The 17,804-nt window shown below is 41.6% G+C and overlaps 1 protein-coding gene across 1 annotated transcript in view; it reads right to left on the bottom strand.

Annotated features, from left to right (window-relative positions):
* Positions 1-17,804, bottom strand: part of Cdk14 (cyclin dependent kinase 14) — a 472,739-nt gene that overhangs the window by 448,965 nt on the left and 5,970 nt on the right. The window contains exon 2 of the mRNA XM_028781762.1: positions 16,900-16,931. Coding sequence (XP_028637595.1) covers positions 16,900-16,931 — 32 coding nt within the window. The remainder of the gene's footprint in view (positions 1-16,899; positions 16,932-17,804) is intronic.

The following is a 17,804-nucleotide window of genomic DNA, read 5'->3' on the forward strand; positions in this document are numbered from 1 at the left end:
TTATCCCATCACTACAGGCTTACTCCCTTCCTGTGGCGTTCAGAAAAAAAGGGGTGGGGTGGCGTGGGGAGAAGAAAGTCCAAACAATACAAACACCCCAAAATTATCTTAAAAGTATTGGCTGGCTAGTCTTTCTGTTTTTGTTTACAAGTGCAAAGAACTGGATTGAAAAGAGTCTGAAGACAGGAATATCCTGGTTCTTCGTCTCAGAGATGCAGGAGCCAGGGAACTGGGGAAACAGGGCTTCTCCAGACAATGAATGTGTTCCAGCGAAAATGTCAACAAACAAAACAGAGAACCAAATATATTCCGTAAGACACAGGGAGGCCCCAAACCAGAAGAAGAAACAGGAAAAATGGGAACTATCTTCCTCCCACCCCATCAAAGAAGCTCAACGCTATCTCTGTGTATGTAATTCCTGTCACCAGCTGCACACCACAGCCGCAGACGTGACAAGCGTGAGCCTTGTTTCTTTGTAAATATCGGTTAGTAGGGCTCACAGGGTCTCGCGTCTGTTTGGTCATAACTCTTATCCACAGAAAGCCACCTGGCACACATTCCCTGCATTTATGTCCAGTTAACATGACCAACACGAGGCTGTGTGATGTCAGAAGTTGAGGCAGTAACAGGAGGCCTCAATCTGGATTTTGCAGTGCGGGGTCTTTAAAAGGATCGCTGGAACCTATGAGGAAGTTAGGCAGACACCGTGTGGCCCTGAGCCTGCGCCCCTAGATGCAAGGGCTCATAAAATCAAACGCTCGCCACACCACAAGCGTGAAGGGTGCTGCTTCATGAAGAGGCTTCGAAGGCTCTATGCCAAGACAAGGATTTACAAGCTTTAGGTTACCGTTCTTCACAACAACTTCTCCTGGCAGAGATTAGCATCCTTATTGGACAGATAAGGAAAAGGAGGCTCCCAGAAGGCCTTGTAGAATCTGGAAGAAGATAAGAGGAAGCTTTTCCCTATCTCCGGCTTTAGCTTTCCACTCTGTGCTCAGCCTTGCCCCCAGCCACCTGGACAGCATCGGAGTTACAAGCTGAGATGTGGGTGTCAATCCACGCACAGAACAGAAATGAATCTCAAAGGAAAATGCCTTGCCCTACTGACTGCTAAATCTATACTTCCTGTAGCTATTCGCTGCCTTGGAGATTCCCCAAGTGTCCTAATAAAAGTTCATAAAATCTTCTCACACTTCCAGCTATACATAAATACCACGCTGGGATTACAAAAAGCTTACAAGCCATACTTGTGACTTAAAAATGGATGCATCTGCTAATATATATGCATCAAAGAACAAAGGGTACCAGTTAAAGAATCTGAGCATAGATGGCTTTTCCCTTTGACATAAATTTTTAAAATGCTCAAAACAGCCTCTAATAATGAGACATAATTGGAAGTTCTCTGACATAACATGCTTTAAAAAATCATTCACAGTACTACAAAATGTATCTGAAGACTTTTCGTTATTAACAATCCAGAGAGGCTAAAATAATCAATATTTTATGTTCATTAATAATGTCATATCATAAGATACTCATCTGAGACAAGTAAAATTAACAACTCCCCACTGAGAAAAATTACACCACTGAAAATTTTTTTAAAAAATTTCATGGGACACTAAAAACAGAAAACATAAAAAATAATTTGTGGATAGCATGCTTATGTATTCAGAAAACCTCTGAAAACTACTGGAATCAATAGATTTAAGAAAATATGCCAAAATGCAAGACAAATTAATAAAAGTTGACTTTAACTCTTAACTAACCATTATGTATTAAACTATGTCTCCAAAATAGCACCAAAGACAGACTGAGTCGTCACAAGACATTAAGAGAGCAACAATCGTTCATGACAAGATAGCTTTGCGTTTTTTAAAACCTGTAAACTAAAATCAACATTCTGTTGAAATAGTGAAGAGAAGGAGCTGGAGAGATAGTCCAGCAGTACAGAGTACGTACTGCTCTTTTAGTGGACCTGAGTCTGGCTCCCAACACCCACACTCGGCAGCTTACAACTGCCTGTAAGTCCAGTTTCATGTAGTCTGATGCCCTCTTCTGGCCTCCAAGGGTACCTGCACACGCACGCACAGACGCATAGATGGAATTTAAAGAGAAAATCAATCTTAAAATACAAATTAATAAAATACTGGGAAAAGGAGCTGTTGCTAAACAGAAAACATTTTCCCTGAATTTCCAGTGCTCCCATGTCCGTGTTATACACACCTTTCCATGAGTGATCCACTGCGCTTTCATAATGTAAAGATGTCACACTACTAGAATTAATAACAAAAACAAACACAAGTTTCAGATGGGATTGTTAGTTTTTCAAGGCGGATGCCTAATCTCTTCATGCCTCTCAGCTGGGTTAGTAGAAACTGGCTTAAAAGCACAGGTCTCACTTCACCATTCGACCAAGACTGGACAGCAGATAGAGAAACAGGGAAAATCTGACTCAGTCTCATTTCTTTCCCGAAACCCAAGATACACGCCACTTCAAGAAAAGAAGCCACACAACTGGGGTCAGGACCGGCACACAGGCCACCAGCCTGGGAGTGGAGCGCCCAGTGGAAATGGAACGTAATTTGAGCTTTCAAGTGGATGTTAAATTCCTGCCAAACAAACAGCAGGAAGGGCTGGCAAATATATTCATTTTGAAAGTAAATATTAACCTAATGAGCCTGGTGACCGGAAAACTGGTTTTGCTCTCTTGAGATTTTTTTTCACTTCCTTACTCTTTCTCATCAAAAAGAGAGGAAATAAATCCATGATTAAGGAATAGATTCTCCTATGTCTGAGCCCAAATGGTCAGAAGAAGAATCTGAAATCATTCCTCATGTGGGTACCCTCCCTCACATCTTCTCTACACAACTAAAGTTCTGTCAAAAGCAAAAGACAAAGTAACTGAACTGATGTGCACACTGGAACCTTCGGGGAGCACAGCAGGGGGCAGCACACAGTCCAGTCCCCGGTATCAGAAGCTGGGCAGCACAGAGCCCCTCCATCTCCCGACAAAGATATCTCCCTTCTTCCCCATTCCCCTTCCCCACAAACAAACAAACAAAACAAAACAAAACAAAACAAACAAAAAACGACATGAGCACCCACGGGAGGATGGCACTAAGAATGCCCTATCCCACTACCATCCCAGTGCCTGGCCCATCAGGGCTCAGGACAGAGGAAGCCCAGCAGCTAACAGCTCTACCACATATTCAAGAGGAGACAGAGCTGTGTGTTTCACCAGAAGCCAGGCAGCATTCAAAACAAAAGAGAAGACCATCCGAAGAAACTGGGGCCAAGGAGAAGAGGAGAAAGAGATAAGAGGGGGGAAAAACGAAAAACATTTTTAGCATTTCTTTCTTTCTTCAGTACCCACAGCTAAATAAATAAATAAATAAATAAATAAATAAATAAATAACAAGGAAAAAAGAATTCAGTGTCTCTTCTCTTTGCCAAGTCAAGCCTTCCATCCTTTCTAAATGTAAATGTTACAAATATCTGCTTATTTTCTCTATAGTTATCCTTTCACAAAGATTCTGGCTGCCACAATATGAAATAAATATGAAGGCGAAGTCCTTTCATATTCATGAGCTCAGAATCCATGTATATATTCAGGACTCAAAGAAAAATATATTCAATATTAACCACTCTGCCTTGTCCACTGAAGACAATTTATATCCACAGTCAAATGTTCTTAAACTGTTTTCAGAACCTGCCAGGCAGCTGGGCAGTGGTGGCACATGCCTTTAATCCCAGCACTTGGGAGGCAGAGGCAGGCGGATCTCTGCGTTCGAAGGCTAGCCTGGTCTACAGATTGAGTTCCAGGACAGTCAGGGCTACACAGAGAAACCCTGTCTCAACCCCCCCCCCCAAAAAAAAAGAACCTGCCAGGTAAGACACACACCAACATCACTCCCCAAGCTTCCCAGTGTGACCCAGCCTCTAGACCATGCAGCTGCCATCCACCAGTTAACTGTCCACAACCTCCACTGTCTTCAGAGTGCTAAGCACAGCCATAAATGTCATCAATAAAAATATTACTGAAGGAATCAAGCATGACACACCAAACATTCTATACAATCCTCATTTAAATCCAAAAAACCCTATATAAACACAGTTTGAATTATGCTTAAAATTGGAATCCGAAATATAAAGAGTAAATTAAGAAAGAGACCCTTTTGATTTCATAATAATTAGTCAGGTTATAGCCAATATTATTTTTAATTGATGTAATAATTTCATGTCCTCGGGCCTTGGTTCCTCTCAATAAGCTGGGTGTAGTTTGATTCAAAAACAGTCCTATATGGCTTGAGAGATGGCTGAGTTCTTAAAAGCACTTGATGGGATTGCAGAGGACTGGGTTCAGTTCCCAGCACCCACATGTCAGCTCAGAACTGCATGTTACTGAAGTTCTGGAGGACCAATGCTGTCTTCTGGCCTCCTCAGGCTCCTGCATGCATGTGGTGCACCTAAGTTCATAGGAAGTATATATACATACGAAATAGATAAATAAGTAAACCCTGTTTAACGTCCTATTTAATTCAGGGATCCATTCTCTTTTTTAAATTGTATATTATCCTGCTTTTTTAATAGAAATATTTTAATTGGATATTTTATGTGTTTGCATTCCAAATGGTATCCCCTTTCCTGGTCCCAGTTTCCCTTCCGGAATCCCCATCCCATTCCCCTTCCCCCTGCTTCTATGAGGGTGCTCCCCCACAAACCCACCCACTCACTCCTGCCTCCCAGCCCTGGCATTCCCCTACACTGGGTCATACAGCCTCCACAGGACCAAGGGCCTACGATAAGGCCATCCTCTGCTACATATGCAGCTGGAGTCATGGGTCCCTCCATGTGTATTCTTTGGTTGGTGGTTTAGTCTCTGGGAGCTCTGGAGGGTCTGACATTCTTAAACTTTTTTATTGAAAATATTTTTTCTTACAACTTATTTTGCTCATGTATTTCCCTCCAGTCCTTACCAGACACTGGCCACCGCCTATCCATACAACCTTATGTTCTTTATTTTTAATCTTTCTCTTTAAAACAATCAAAAAAGAAGCATTCACACACACAAATGAAAAAAATCAAAATAATACTTAGCATCATTCCTTGTTAGAAAAACTTGTTCTGTCAGAAGTCCACAGAATTGACGTTACAAACATTTCTGCATTAAGGTTCATTTTGATTACAGACCTATCTGCTCCTGACAGCTTCCCTGTCTTGGATTCTAAGAAGAAATTGAGCATCTTTGGAGTTACTCCAGTTGTGGTGAGACAATCACTAGGCAAGAATTGCATCTTTTCATCTACAGACAAATTACTGTCCAGAAAAGGACACACTTGCGGAATAGTCGACTGAATATATCTGCCAAGACAGAGTAATCAGCCCATAATAATTCTGCATCATTAGGTCTGTCAGATGATCCTAGGCCAGAAGGCTGAAGATCAGATTCTCCAACGTTTTCTAGTATAGGGACTGTCCAGGTGTTCAGTGGTCTCTATAAATTGGCTAAGTTTTAGAAGCTATGCTTTGTGCTTCCTATAATTTCAGTTAATTTAGTCATTCTGGATTTCTGACGGGGTTGAAGACTTACAGTCTCATAGCCAATCCCAGCTATTTACTTTGAGAGAATAGACTTGAGAGGATGGTTTTTAGCTGACATTCATTCTAAAGCCAAGAAAAAAGCCAGGTTCAGAACTACGTCTTCTTTTAGTTAGGAGAGATGACAGAGGTTCTGGTTAGTCAACAAAATGATGGACGGAGTATTAGGTCTATCTTGTACCTTACTGATACAAATTGGTATAGTTATGCTCTAATTGTATTTTGAGAGAAAAGTTTTATCTTAACAGGAAAGGTGATATCTAGGAGGAGCTATGGTGGGAGGAGTAAAGAGGAGAAGAAGAGGAGGAGTAAGGAGAGGAGGAGGAGCTAGGAGACGAGAGAGAGGGGGGAGGGGGGAGGGGAACATGGAGGCGGATGTTCGAGTGTCTCCACTAGTCAAAGATAGTTGGTATATCTAGGTTGGGTACTGGTTACATTTCTGATTGTATGTGTATCTTGTTATTGAGTATTACCAAACTTATAAAGCCTTTGATTAACATTTTAAAAGAAAAAGAAAAAGTTCCTCAATTGCTAGGATGGCTACCAAACACAGGTAGCCTCTCTATGAGAACTCTGGGTTCTTTATGGTCTATATGTCATATGTCCCATGAGACCCATGCAGTTTTTCTCCTGCACGGCATCCAGGTAAAATATTACTCCAGAGGCTGACTCCAGACAATGTCATCAGAGAAATCCAGGAAATGCAGAACAAAGTAAAATGCCTCAGCCGGAAGTGAGGTCATACAACGAATGTCAGCCATACAGGTTCTCACATGTTCAACTTCCAGCAACTATTCAGAAGCTAGTGTGGTCCGCAGTGTGCCATCTGCAGTGCACTTTACAAAGTACATGTTTGCTTTTTTCTCCCTAGGACTAAAGCACCTTTTGTTCCACATGTAACACATCATTTAGACAGAGCCATGCAAACCCCCTAGGGAAGTCCCAAACTCAATTAAGGCATCTGGCACGGGCCATATGTTATCAAGCCTTTTGCACACCTGAACCCCAATATCTAATGACCCAAGGATCCTCATTTGTAAGACTTAATAGTCTGCCTTTTAAGAGAGATGTGACCACTACAGACATTCTCCATCACATTCACGTGAAAGCCATCTAGGGAGAGCCGGGGAGCCAAAGACTGAAAACAAATGAACACCTACGACACAAAAGAATTTATAATTCATGCCATGAATGACAATCCTGAACAAACAAGTTTATCTCATCAATCTTTATTTCTTCTTTAGCTACAACTCATCTAGATTAATGAGAAAAATGTTTTCAAAAAATGACAAAAATTCATTTTTTGTCTGCCATACAATAATTTACCTTTGTTAAAAATGTAGCTCTTCTTCTGGTTGAGTATCTGGAATATTACTATGATATCAAAAGGTAGATACCGTAGAACTAAGGAAATCCTCTGAATCAGAACTCAGAAATCATGTTCTGAAATGGAGCCATTCTAAAACCTCCAGACCACACGTGATGTAGCGATACACCTCTTCACCCCTTCCCACTGTGTCAGCAGTGGGATTCCCAAAGCAGACTCCTGTTCATTTCTATCATCTGCACATCCTTAAAGGATATGAAACACCCCACACTGCCTCTGGCCTCCTCCAGCTGCAATGGATGACTAGAGCAGAGTACCTGGAGAGACCTACACCCCAGTCCTCAGCGAGTGTGTTGAAAACTCTCCCCTCCTCTTCCCAGGACCCACTGCTGCTCTATAGGACCGGTGTCATCGGCTTGTTTGAAAACAGAATCAGTAAGTACCCACATATAAGTAAGTTAGAGTCACTAGAGTCTTGCCTGAAAGTAAGGACTAAATCCTAGGGACAGACTTCAGTTTGTTTCCACCTACATGCACACTATAGATGATAAGATCAGGCTTGAACATTCTCACTGGCAAACCCTGGGATGCCTTGAGTTTGTGGAATTCTAATGATGGCTCTGTCCCTTTCTTTCCCTTCCCAGAGAACCATTAAAATACACTGAAAGCTTGGCATCAATCTGCTATATTTTTGAAAGAAAATTAGTCGCACACTTAGCATTTAAACTGATTGAAATACCTAGTATTCGGGGATTATAATTCTTAAATTCTGACTTTGAAGATTCCTTCCAAACATTAGACCATATAGAGAGTTCACATGTGGATGTCCTAGGATGGAAAAGGAACAAATAAGGTCATAGATCTGAACATTCCAGCGCTCCCTGAGTTGTCTGTCTCTCTCAGCACCTACATGTCATTTTCATATGTTGTTAAGCTACATGTGATGTGGGTGCCGGCAAACTCGGCACTCAGGAAGCTGAAGCAGGAAGATGGCTATGAATCCAAGGCCATCCTGAGCTGCACAGTAAATATAATGCTAGCCAGGACTACACATCGAGACCTTATCTCAAAACAAAACCAAAGAAAAAGCATTTTTATCACTGAGAAGATAAATATGAAATTCCATAGATAGATAGATAGATAGATAGATAGATAGATAGATAGATAGATTTAATATTATATAATTTGGAATAGATATTTTAAAATATATGAAGGGCTGGAGAGATGGCTCAGCAGCTAGGAGCACCAGCTGCTCTTCCAGTGGACTTGGGTTTGATTCCTAGCACCTGTATGGCTTTTCACAACTGTCTATAACTCCAGTTCCAGGGGAGCCAACTTCCTTTTCTGGCCTCTCTGCAAACCAGGCACACATGTGATGTACATGTATAAAGTGTAGGCAAACATTTATGCTCACAAAATAAAAAATAAATTTTAAACAATAAAATATATGAAGAAACCATCTTTTTATTTTAAAATTGCCATGTAATAAATATTACTGTCATGGTTTCACATCATAAAGGAAAAGTTTTAAGAAGATTTCCAAGCATATATGTTTTAAAAGAAGTAGTTAACAAAACCAAATATTGAGAGAAAACACAATGCTAAAACCAAACAATAACTTGAAAGAATAATGAGAATGATATACTAAAATTAAAATAAACAAATAAAACAGACTCACAAGGGGAATGTATCGCTTTGACTATTGACATAAATTTTGAAAATTCTCTTTTAAGAAATTTAAAAATATTGGCACAGTCTTAAGAAAATAAGTTTGTAAAATAGAGCCACCAATGTGTCAAATGGCTTATAATTTTATGAACTTGCAACACATCAAGAATAAGAAAAGACACATTTGCTACAGTTTTAGAAATCAACAGTAGACCACAGGTCCAAGACGTCAAAAAACAGACACCTCAGCCTTGATTGGTCAATTCCAATCATCCTAGTTCGTGTCAAGAGAGGACCTCAGCCAAGGCCAAGCAACCTCAGTACCTCAGACTCCACGTGTTGAGGAAAAATGTAAGTACTTATGCAATACAGAAACTCTTCCAATGTCAAAGGTCAGCTTTCCACAAATGAATTCACACACACACACACACACACAAATAATTCCTTATTTGTGTTGGGGGTTGGGGGGAGCACTCACCCCTCACAGGACACAGACAGCTGCAGCCTGGTGACCCTGCTGGTAGAATAGTGATGTTCAAGGCAGAAACAGGATGATCCTTGGGCTTTTGGTTTCTATTAGCTTTCTTGTCTTGTCAAAATGAGGGTGACTAATTCCCCCAAGTGTCATACATTCTGCATTCTGTGACATGTACTTTTTCTCTGCCTCTTACCCGGACATTCCAGCCACTGGCCCGGACGAGACATAATTATGGTAATTATGTCTACCATAATTAGAGAGATGGCAAATCTGATCGAACATTTTTAGAATAGAAATCACAAAAAAATCACGACAAGTTTTAGACATGCAAAATTAAAACTAACGTTCCAACAGGAGAACTGAGGAAACTTGAGGATCCTTTTCAACTTGTGCAAGACCATGAGCTTGAAAGACAATGGCCTCTGCTCTAATTAACAATATGATAATGGCCTCTGCTCTAATTAACAATATTATAGAGGTTTCTGTGTGTCTTAGTCGGCGTTACTATGGCTGTGATACAACTTCAAGACCAAAGGAACTTGTAGAGGAAAGGGTTTATTTGGTTTATGATTCCACATCACTGTTTGTCACTGAAGGAATTCAGGGCAAGAACACTAAAGAGCAGCAGCTCGAGGTAAGCGCTGACGCAGAGGCCATGAAGGAGTCCTGCTTACTGCCTTGCTCCTCATGATTTGCTCAGCCTGCTTCCTTACAGAACCCAGGATCCCTGTCCCAGGAATGACACCCACAATGGGCTGGGCCCTCCCACAATAATCACGAATTAAGAAAATCCTCTATAGGTCTGCCTGCAGTCCAGTCTTACAGAGGCATTTTCTCAGTGGGCGTTGCCTCCTCTCCAGTGAGCCTAGCTTGTGTCAAGCTGACACAAAACCAACCAGCACACTGTGATCATCTAAGGTAGGCAGAATGACTACAGTGCAAAACAAACAAGATAATGCAGAATATTACTATAAAATAGAATGGGAGTGAAAGACGCCATGAGAGGCCGCCTGCTAAAGAACTCAATATTTACCTCTCTGAGTCTGACTAGACGGAGAATCAAGCTGAGCTCACGACCAGAGACTGACACAAGACAGACATCCGTAAGCTCTAGATGCATGAGTCTAAGTAGGGAAGGATCATGGCTTAAAAGACATTTGGGGAAGGGAGGAGTGAGGGAGCAATGAAGTCATGAGACCAAAGAGGAGCTGAGATAAAGCAGGTGACAGTGACAGAACACCGAACTGACAGGCAGCAGAGGCCGTGATGATGAGGGCATCAGAATGGTGAATAAATGTCCGCCAGGCACAGCAATGCAGAAATGCAATAGACTGCGAAAAGCCTCGAAAGTCAAACCAGGAAAATGAACTTCCAGCTGACAAAGACCTTTAAAGGCAGAAGTATGGAAGAGTGTAATTTGTATTGGAGATCTCATCAGGTTGAAACTGGAAGCAAGCCATAGGGAGGATAGCCAGACAGAAGACAACCACAAGGCCAGGCAAGAGAAGTCGAAACTGTGTGTCCATAGTAGTGGTGGGAACCAAGAGGACATAAGGAGAAGGGCCAAGCCAGTGCTTGCATTGGGTGCTGGAGAATTTAGGAAGACAATTGATTATACCCTAGAAAATTACATAGCTGGAAAAGCCAGTTTCTAAGTTAAAGACAAGAGAAAGTGTAGATTTGGGCAACTCAGAAATTATTAATATTCTGTGTGCACCAAGACCAGGATGACTGTAGATACAAGGGCAGAAACACCTACATGGCCACGTGGATACCTCAGTGCAGAGTTTGGAATAGGAAGCTGAGTCAAACACTCTGGTGTGACTATAATAAGAGGGTAGCCAAAAGCAAGGGACAGACGAGACACTCAATGGGAGCATGAGACATGATCTCAGAGGGCAGAAGGCCACTGTTACAAAAGAAAACGAGGGCGAGCCGAGCATGCGCAGAGCCTGTGGCAAACGTGCTAGAAAAAGGGATCGCCCGGAAATATAGAAAGGAATCAGTTCTAGAAGAGGAAAGTGGGAGTTGGGGGTCAGGGAAAGGGAAGAGGAAGTGGCTAGAACAGGAAAAAAGGAACAACTGTCTGGAGTCAGGGGAAGCCTAGTGTACAAGGTGCATGTGTAGAACGGGAGTGGAAAGCTACTGAGGCTGGGCACCTTAAGAAAGGACAGGGTGTGGTGGTTGATCGGTGTCCACGAAAACTCACATCTCTACGCTTTAACTCTGATACTCCCAGAAGTGATCTTATTTAGGAATGAGGAAAAAGAATTGTTGCAAATATAATTAAATTAACAGGAGGTTTTACAGGAGTACGGAGAGATCCCGGTTCTATCTGAAAGATGCTCTGATAAAAGAGGGAAAAATCATCCTAGCACTTGCTATGAAGGGGGAGGAGGATCCTGAACCCAGGGATAGTCTTGGCTACATAGAATATCTCTGTGGAAAAAGGGAGAGAGGGGGAAGGGAGGGAGGGAAGGAGAGAGAGAGAGGGAGAGAGAGAGAGAGAGAGAGAGAGAGGGAGAGAGGGAGGGAGGGAGGGAGGGAGAGGCATAGCACAAGGAAGATGACATAAATAAACAGGAAGAAGCAAGCCAGCATCTACAAGCCAAGGAGAGGGAACTGGGGAGAGGTCCTTCTCTCTCCGCATTCTTATCTCCAGAAATGTGTGTTGTTGAAGCCCACCACTCAGACAATCCTAGGAAAGGAATATGGAGAGAGAAAACCTTCTTCTAGAGACAAGGAGCCACAGTTCAGTAGCACTCTGGCCAGTGACCTCCACATAGATGAAAGGCTCTCCAGTTGCTCGAGGTAGCAGCGACCTCGGGAACTGATACATTTATTTGCAGAGAGATTTCCTCAAGCAGCTCCTGGCAGCGACTAGGTGAGAAGATAAGACGACAGGTCAAAATCCAGGCTGACGGAGATAACATATGACGTGCCAAGGAGCACACCACTGAGGGCACTGGCGGGAAAGAGAGATGCCCAGCCTAAGAAGAAAGAAGGGCCACGTACAGGGCCGGGGCAGTGGATGGGGGGAAACACATGGGGTAACAGCAGAAAACAGAAGATGAAAAGGGAAGACTGGACCACTTCCCTTTTGGATGGGGGGAGGTGGGTTGGAGCTCCAGAAGTAAGAAAACCCTGCGTGTGGACTACTGCTGGAGACCATGTATATACCCACACACACCAATGAGAGACACAGTCACAGTGACTGGAAATCAGGATCCAGCAACATCCCTGTCCCTAGCCTGGTGACCTCATAACATCAATCACTGATGCTCTTCCTGTCTCAAGTTTTACATCATCATCTGAGTAGCAGAGGTCATGCTCTAGACTGGAAGCTAAACAGGGGTACACTGTCCCCCTATCTGCAAGTAAATATGTAATGTAAGTTGGCTTCTAAAATATACTCCTGAGTTCTCACAGGTAAGTGTTCTTTTTTTAATGAAGACATTTTATGTATACATTGTTTATATTTCTCTAAGACTTCAAGAGTTAAATAGGTGGAAAATACCAAATGAGTCCTGGGTGCTCCTTGGGAGTTGCAACTATGACAACAGCAAACACGCAAAGAAAGCTCATATATTAGGAGGCTTTAAAAAAAAAACACCATAAAAAAAAGCGCTGAGTTACCTAGATTTGCATACTACATTCAACTGAAACCCTTGACATTTCAAAGATTTATTTCAAACACTAAAGGTTTTACACTTCTCACCAAAAAGCCAAGGACTGTCAATATTTTGTTCCTCATCTGGGCTTTTTCTTTTTTAAAAAACAGCACAAAACAGACTATACAATTTAAGTTCTCATTTAATCAATGGCAACTCGTGGGTTGCTGAAACATCAGGTTTTCAATCTTTTCTATGTGGACGCATTCTCATTTACTGGGGCCTTTGTCTCTAACATTTGTAAGACTTTGTATGTGGTAGTTTTACATCGCTGGATAACTGTATTTTCTCTTTGTTTGTATATCAGGCATCATAATTATTCAAAAGAAACCATAAAAAACTGATATTCAGCATAAAGGCATGGTGTAGGTTTACTACATAAGGAAGAATGTGGCCACAGAGACATTCAGGAAGTTCTACAGAATCTCAGGCACTGAGGGGAGAGGTCATCACAGTGTTACCACCATGACCAGTAAGAACAATTTTGGAAGAAACCAGGTTTCTTTTACCTTCTATCTAGTAGGTTTGTTCTGCCAGCATTTACCTATCCAAACTTCAGTTGGTTGTGGAAGTAAGTTTAAATCTGGTAAGAACATTTTTGGGAAATCCTAAAACTGATTAGTCCATCCAAACCTTTTAGATTCAATCCACAGATGATAAAGTGGCTATCATTTAAGTCATTGTCCCAATAAATACACAATGAATGAAGGGCTACCAATGGTCCTTAAAATTTCCTGTCTCCAACCATGAGGGGATTCAGCAACATTCACTACCTATCACTGTAAATATCTGAAGGCTTCAATACTTAACTTCAAACTGGTTATTTGTAAACACACACAGAGAGACACACAGACACACACACACACACAGATACACGCATACACATGAACAGACAGACACATATACACACATATGCAGACAGACAGATACACACACACACACACACAAACACGAGATCTACTTTCAATAGTTTCTGAATACAGTTTCATGCTGTTTTAAAAATCAGCAGAGCATTACAATCAAAGAGTAAATAACTAATGCATCTTTTTTCTTCCTCCTCCGGTCAAAGTCAAACATCTACACACACCTGAAAGAAATCCTCAAGCAAATCAAGGAGCAGCACCCACACTCCAGTGCAGACATCTCCTGACGGGTCCCTGTGATAAGGAGCCCGAAGCTCATAAACTGGAGTAAAGAGAGAGCTGCCACACCTTGTTACATAGCTAAGAAACTGACCCAGCCCTCAAGCTGCAAGATTACAGTCTCAAGTGAATTCCAAGACTATAGAGAGCAGATTCCAACACTAGGAGAGGAATTGTCAAAAAGAAAAAAAAGACGCAGAGTCAAGAAAACTTCTACTAAGTCAATCTGAAAATGATCCTCAAAAAGCTGTTACTTCCCATTTATATAGACACACATCTAGTGCTCCTCTGAGATCCTGGTAAGATTTCACTCTTATGTGAGCTAACCGTGCCACTTATAATCCTACGCTAGAGCCCAAAGCATCTAGAAAAGCAGTCTAACTGGTTGACTTATAAATGAGAAAACCAAGACTGAGAACGTCAATAATGTGTCCAAATAGCTAAGAAGTGGCAAATGAGAAGCCATGCTGCCTTCTCTCAGCTCCTCGCTCTCTGCTCCCCAAGCAGACAGTTGCTCATATTTTACAGACAATTACTGAATGTTAACCACACGCACTGTGGCCAAGGGTAACAACAGCGAATGTGGCATCTCCTTCTGGAGGATTTTTTAAAAGGTGGATTTTAGATAACATTTTCACCATCTCAATACACAGATCATTACACGAAGCCTTACATGAAATGTTAGACAGATATTTGAAATGGAATCTCCTCTATAGCCTTGTTTTCTGATTGAACCCTTCCATGATCCTTGTAACTCTTCCAACTGGAGAAGACGGAGCAGTGAAGGCAGTGTTGGTGACAGCCATGGAGGGTGATACAAACTCTGCCACTTCCAGTGTTCGAGGTAGTATTCTAAAGCCTCTGTATATACTGATTTACTTCATCTACTCCAGTCACCTAAAAGGAAGGAACTAACACTTTGCAGACCTGTGGACCGAGTCACAGTTGCTCAAGGGCTGATAGATGCCTTGGCATTTACCCCCAGGCAGGCCCGCACTGCAGCCACTCCCCAGATCCCGACCTGCCGCTTTCCTTAACTAGCTGAGAATTACTCTGGGCCTCTGCATCTTAACGTGCTCATCTATGGCACGCTGGGATGAGGAAATGATGCTGTCCGCCATTCTTCTAGCTCAGGCATTGGCCGACTTTCTGATTTAAAATATTGATTAAAAAGATCTCTATCCTATGGAAGAAAGAAAATTCTGTGTGAGCTGGTGACGATTTTGCTTCAAATGGCAAACTGCAGACCTCTGATTCCACAGAGCTTTTAGAAGTAAGGTCAGGAGTAGTTGGCAGCGTGACAGGCTTACATGCTCTTTACTCCGGCCTCAGCTGTACGTGTATGGTTAGACAATTGTACCTACAGCTATGAGATAGACCAACATACATACAATGGTGAACACACAAAGAAGTGGCTTTTTGTTTGTTTTGCTTTGCTTTGCTTTGCTTTGTTTCCTAATTCCTTACAATGACTAGGAGAAGCCCATGAAGACATGGAGAAGTACACCATGCCTTACAGAAAAAAAGTGCTATAATAATGAGCTATGGCTTTAAAACTTGGAGAAAGAAGCGAGACTAATCAACAGTGAGTATATCTGGATAACACAATTGAAGAGTTTTATCTTCTCCTTTTCTTTAAGTCTCTCTTTATGTAGGGTTGAATTACTTCCATAATTATAGGGAAGATTTTTGGAGAGAAAAGGTGTCCAATATTCTGACTCTGATTTCTCCTGAAAAAAAAAAATACTCTCTTGAAAGCAGATTATCTCTGTAATGAAACAGTAGAAATTCCAGAAGGGCAGGTTTGGAGGAAATCCCATTATTACCTACTAAGGATGGGAAAGGAGTGGAGGAATTAACTTTAGGAGGATATTATAGGAACGCTGTCTGAGAACGTTGCCTGGGAGTCCAGTGACACAGCTCTACAGAGCTTGGACCACAAAGTGGGAACAGGTGCTAGGATGAAGCAGCAGACCATGAGAGCCAAATGGCACTAGCCCCATCCAGAAATCCCAGCCTGCAGGCTTGCCCTGAAGGGCCCTCCCTGTGAGACAGGGCAAGCACATTCCAGGAACACATGTGCCCTTTCCCTGCTGCAGCAGAGGGAGGGTGGTAGCATTTATCATGGAATCTAAGAGCGTTAAACAATTAAAGCCTACTATTCTATGCATTCATTAGGCTGTGGGGTAAGCACAAAGTATAGAAACATCTCTGTTTACATATAACTTCATATACTGTGCACACAGGGCGGGTTCAGAGCATCCACCCATGACTGGCTTTAGATGGTTACTGCTAGCATTCTACCTCACCACACACCCACAGAACATATTCTAAATCTCTTTATCTTTTTATAAACACATCAGTTACAACAAAACACTCTGTAACACCCTCAAAACAGTAACAGAATCTCGGGGAAGTACAATGTTAAAGTTGCACTCAGAATCCTTTGTTTCATACGAACTTCGGCTTTTTTTTTTTTTTCACTACTTTGTAGCAAGTAAACAGAGACTCATCTGATCCACAAAGAATAGAGAAACTGGAACAGAAAAAAGTCACCTTCTCCTTTGGGAGCCTTGCAGACAATCTGTGACGTCAACACATCACACCTGATTCATCAAGGTCTGGCAAGGAGCCTTCCTGTCCAACTTATCAACAGCTCTGGACTTGCCCGACACATGCGCATCACAGTGGGCTTCCCAAGCACAGCTGTCAGCAAGAAGACAACAACACAAAGGCGGGCATGTGTCTTTTGTTTATTGATTCAAAGACACAACTCTGATGATTACTACAAAACTCAGTTAAATGACTATTGAGACTGGAGGCTAACAGGAGTAACTAAATAAACAAATACTATTTCTCGTTTCTTGTGAGGGTTTTTTCTTACTTGTTTCTTAAGCTTTGGGGGTTTGTTTTTGTTTTATCGTTTTCTGTTTCTAAGCACCAAGTCAGCACCTATGGACTCTACTTAACAGTAAATAAATATGCCTTTGTGTTGGAAGAAGAAACTTAGCCTACCTCATCAAAGGTGGTGTCGTCTTTCTTCAGCGCTAGAAAAGAAAATGAGAAAGATAACAGTTACTGGGAACATCCGAAAGACACTGAGGATCTAAGTTCTAGAAAACAGAAAGGGGGAGCACAACAGTGTTTTCATCTCAGAAAGTAAAACTGTACCCCAACCTGAATAAGGATGCTGATACAAAATACAAAAACTGCAAATGAGAGCGAGAACAGCACAGCATGTTTCCCTGTGAAATGCTTTCCATAAATATGTAAATGAAGCATTCTGGAAAACAAGGAAGAAAAGCATGGGTGGCTTTCACGTCTCCTTCAGCAGAGCATGTTTTAATGGAAGTAGAAAAGGAACACAAAGTAATGGCAAACAAATTTCCTCTCAAACACCTGGTATGTTCTTCTGTGTGGTTTGGGGACCTCCCAAGCCACTTGTTAGGATGGCAAACATTCTACATAGTGTCTAAGTGATAGTTTAGTACTAACTAAACTTTAAGCATGCTAATAAAAGACCATGCATTATCAAGTAAGCATTGTGTAGAATAAGAGATCTAACTCAAACACTTAACATAATGAATTTTATAGTCAATTGTTTCCAAAGAAAAAAAGAACACATTCAAAATGTTTCATAGGAACTAACAAATACCTCAGATTTATCTTAAATACACTTAGCCTTAAAAATGGAATTTTATCTCAATCTAAAGAAAAATAAAAGAATGTTACTTGTAGTTGTCAATTATCTGTTCACTAAATCCCAGTTACTTATAATATTTCAAAGTAAGGAAGAGGCACAAAATGTTAACTAATCTGAAACTACCAGTTGCAGAAATATTTCAAATCTAGAAAATCCTGCATAGGCGTTTACAGTCCTGTTCTATATAGTCCTAGCCTGGATGGAAAGGTGTGGGTAT

The sequence above is a fragment of the Grammomys surdaster genome, unplaced genomic scaffold, assembly GCF_004785775.1.
Source record: "Grammomys surdaster isolate TR1022 unplaced genomic scaffold, NIH_TR_1.0 543, whole genome shotgun sequence".
Classification (NCBI taxonomy): Eukaryota; Metazoa; Chordata; class Mammalia; order Rodentia; family Muridae; genus Grammomys; species Grammomys surdaster.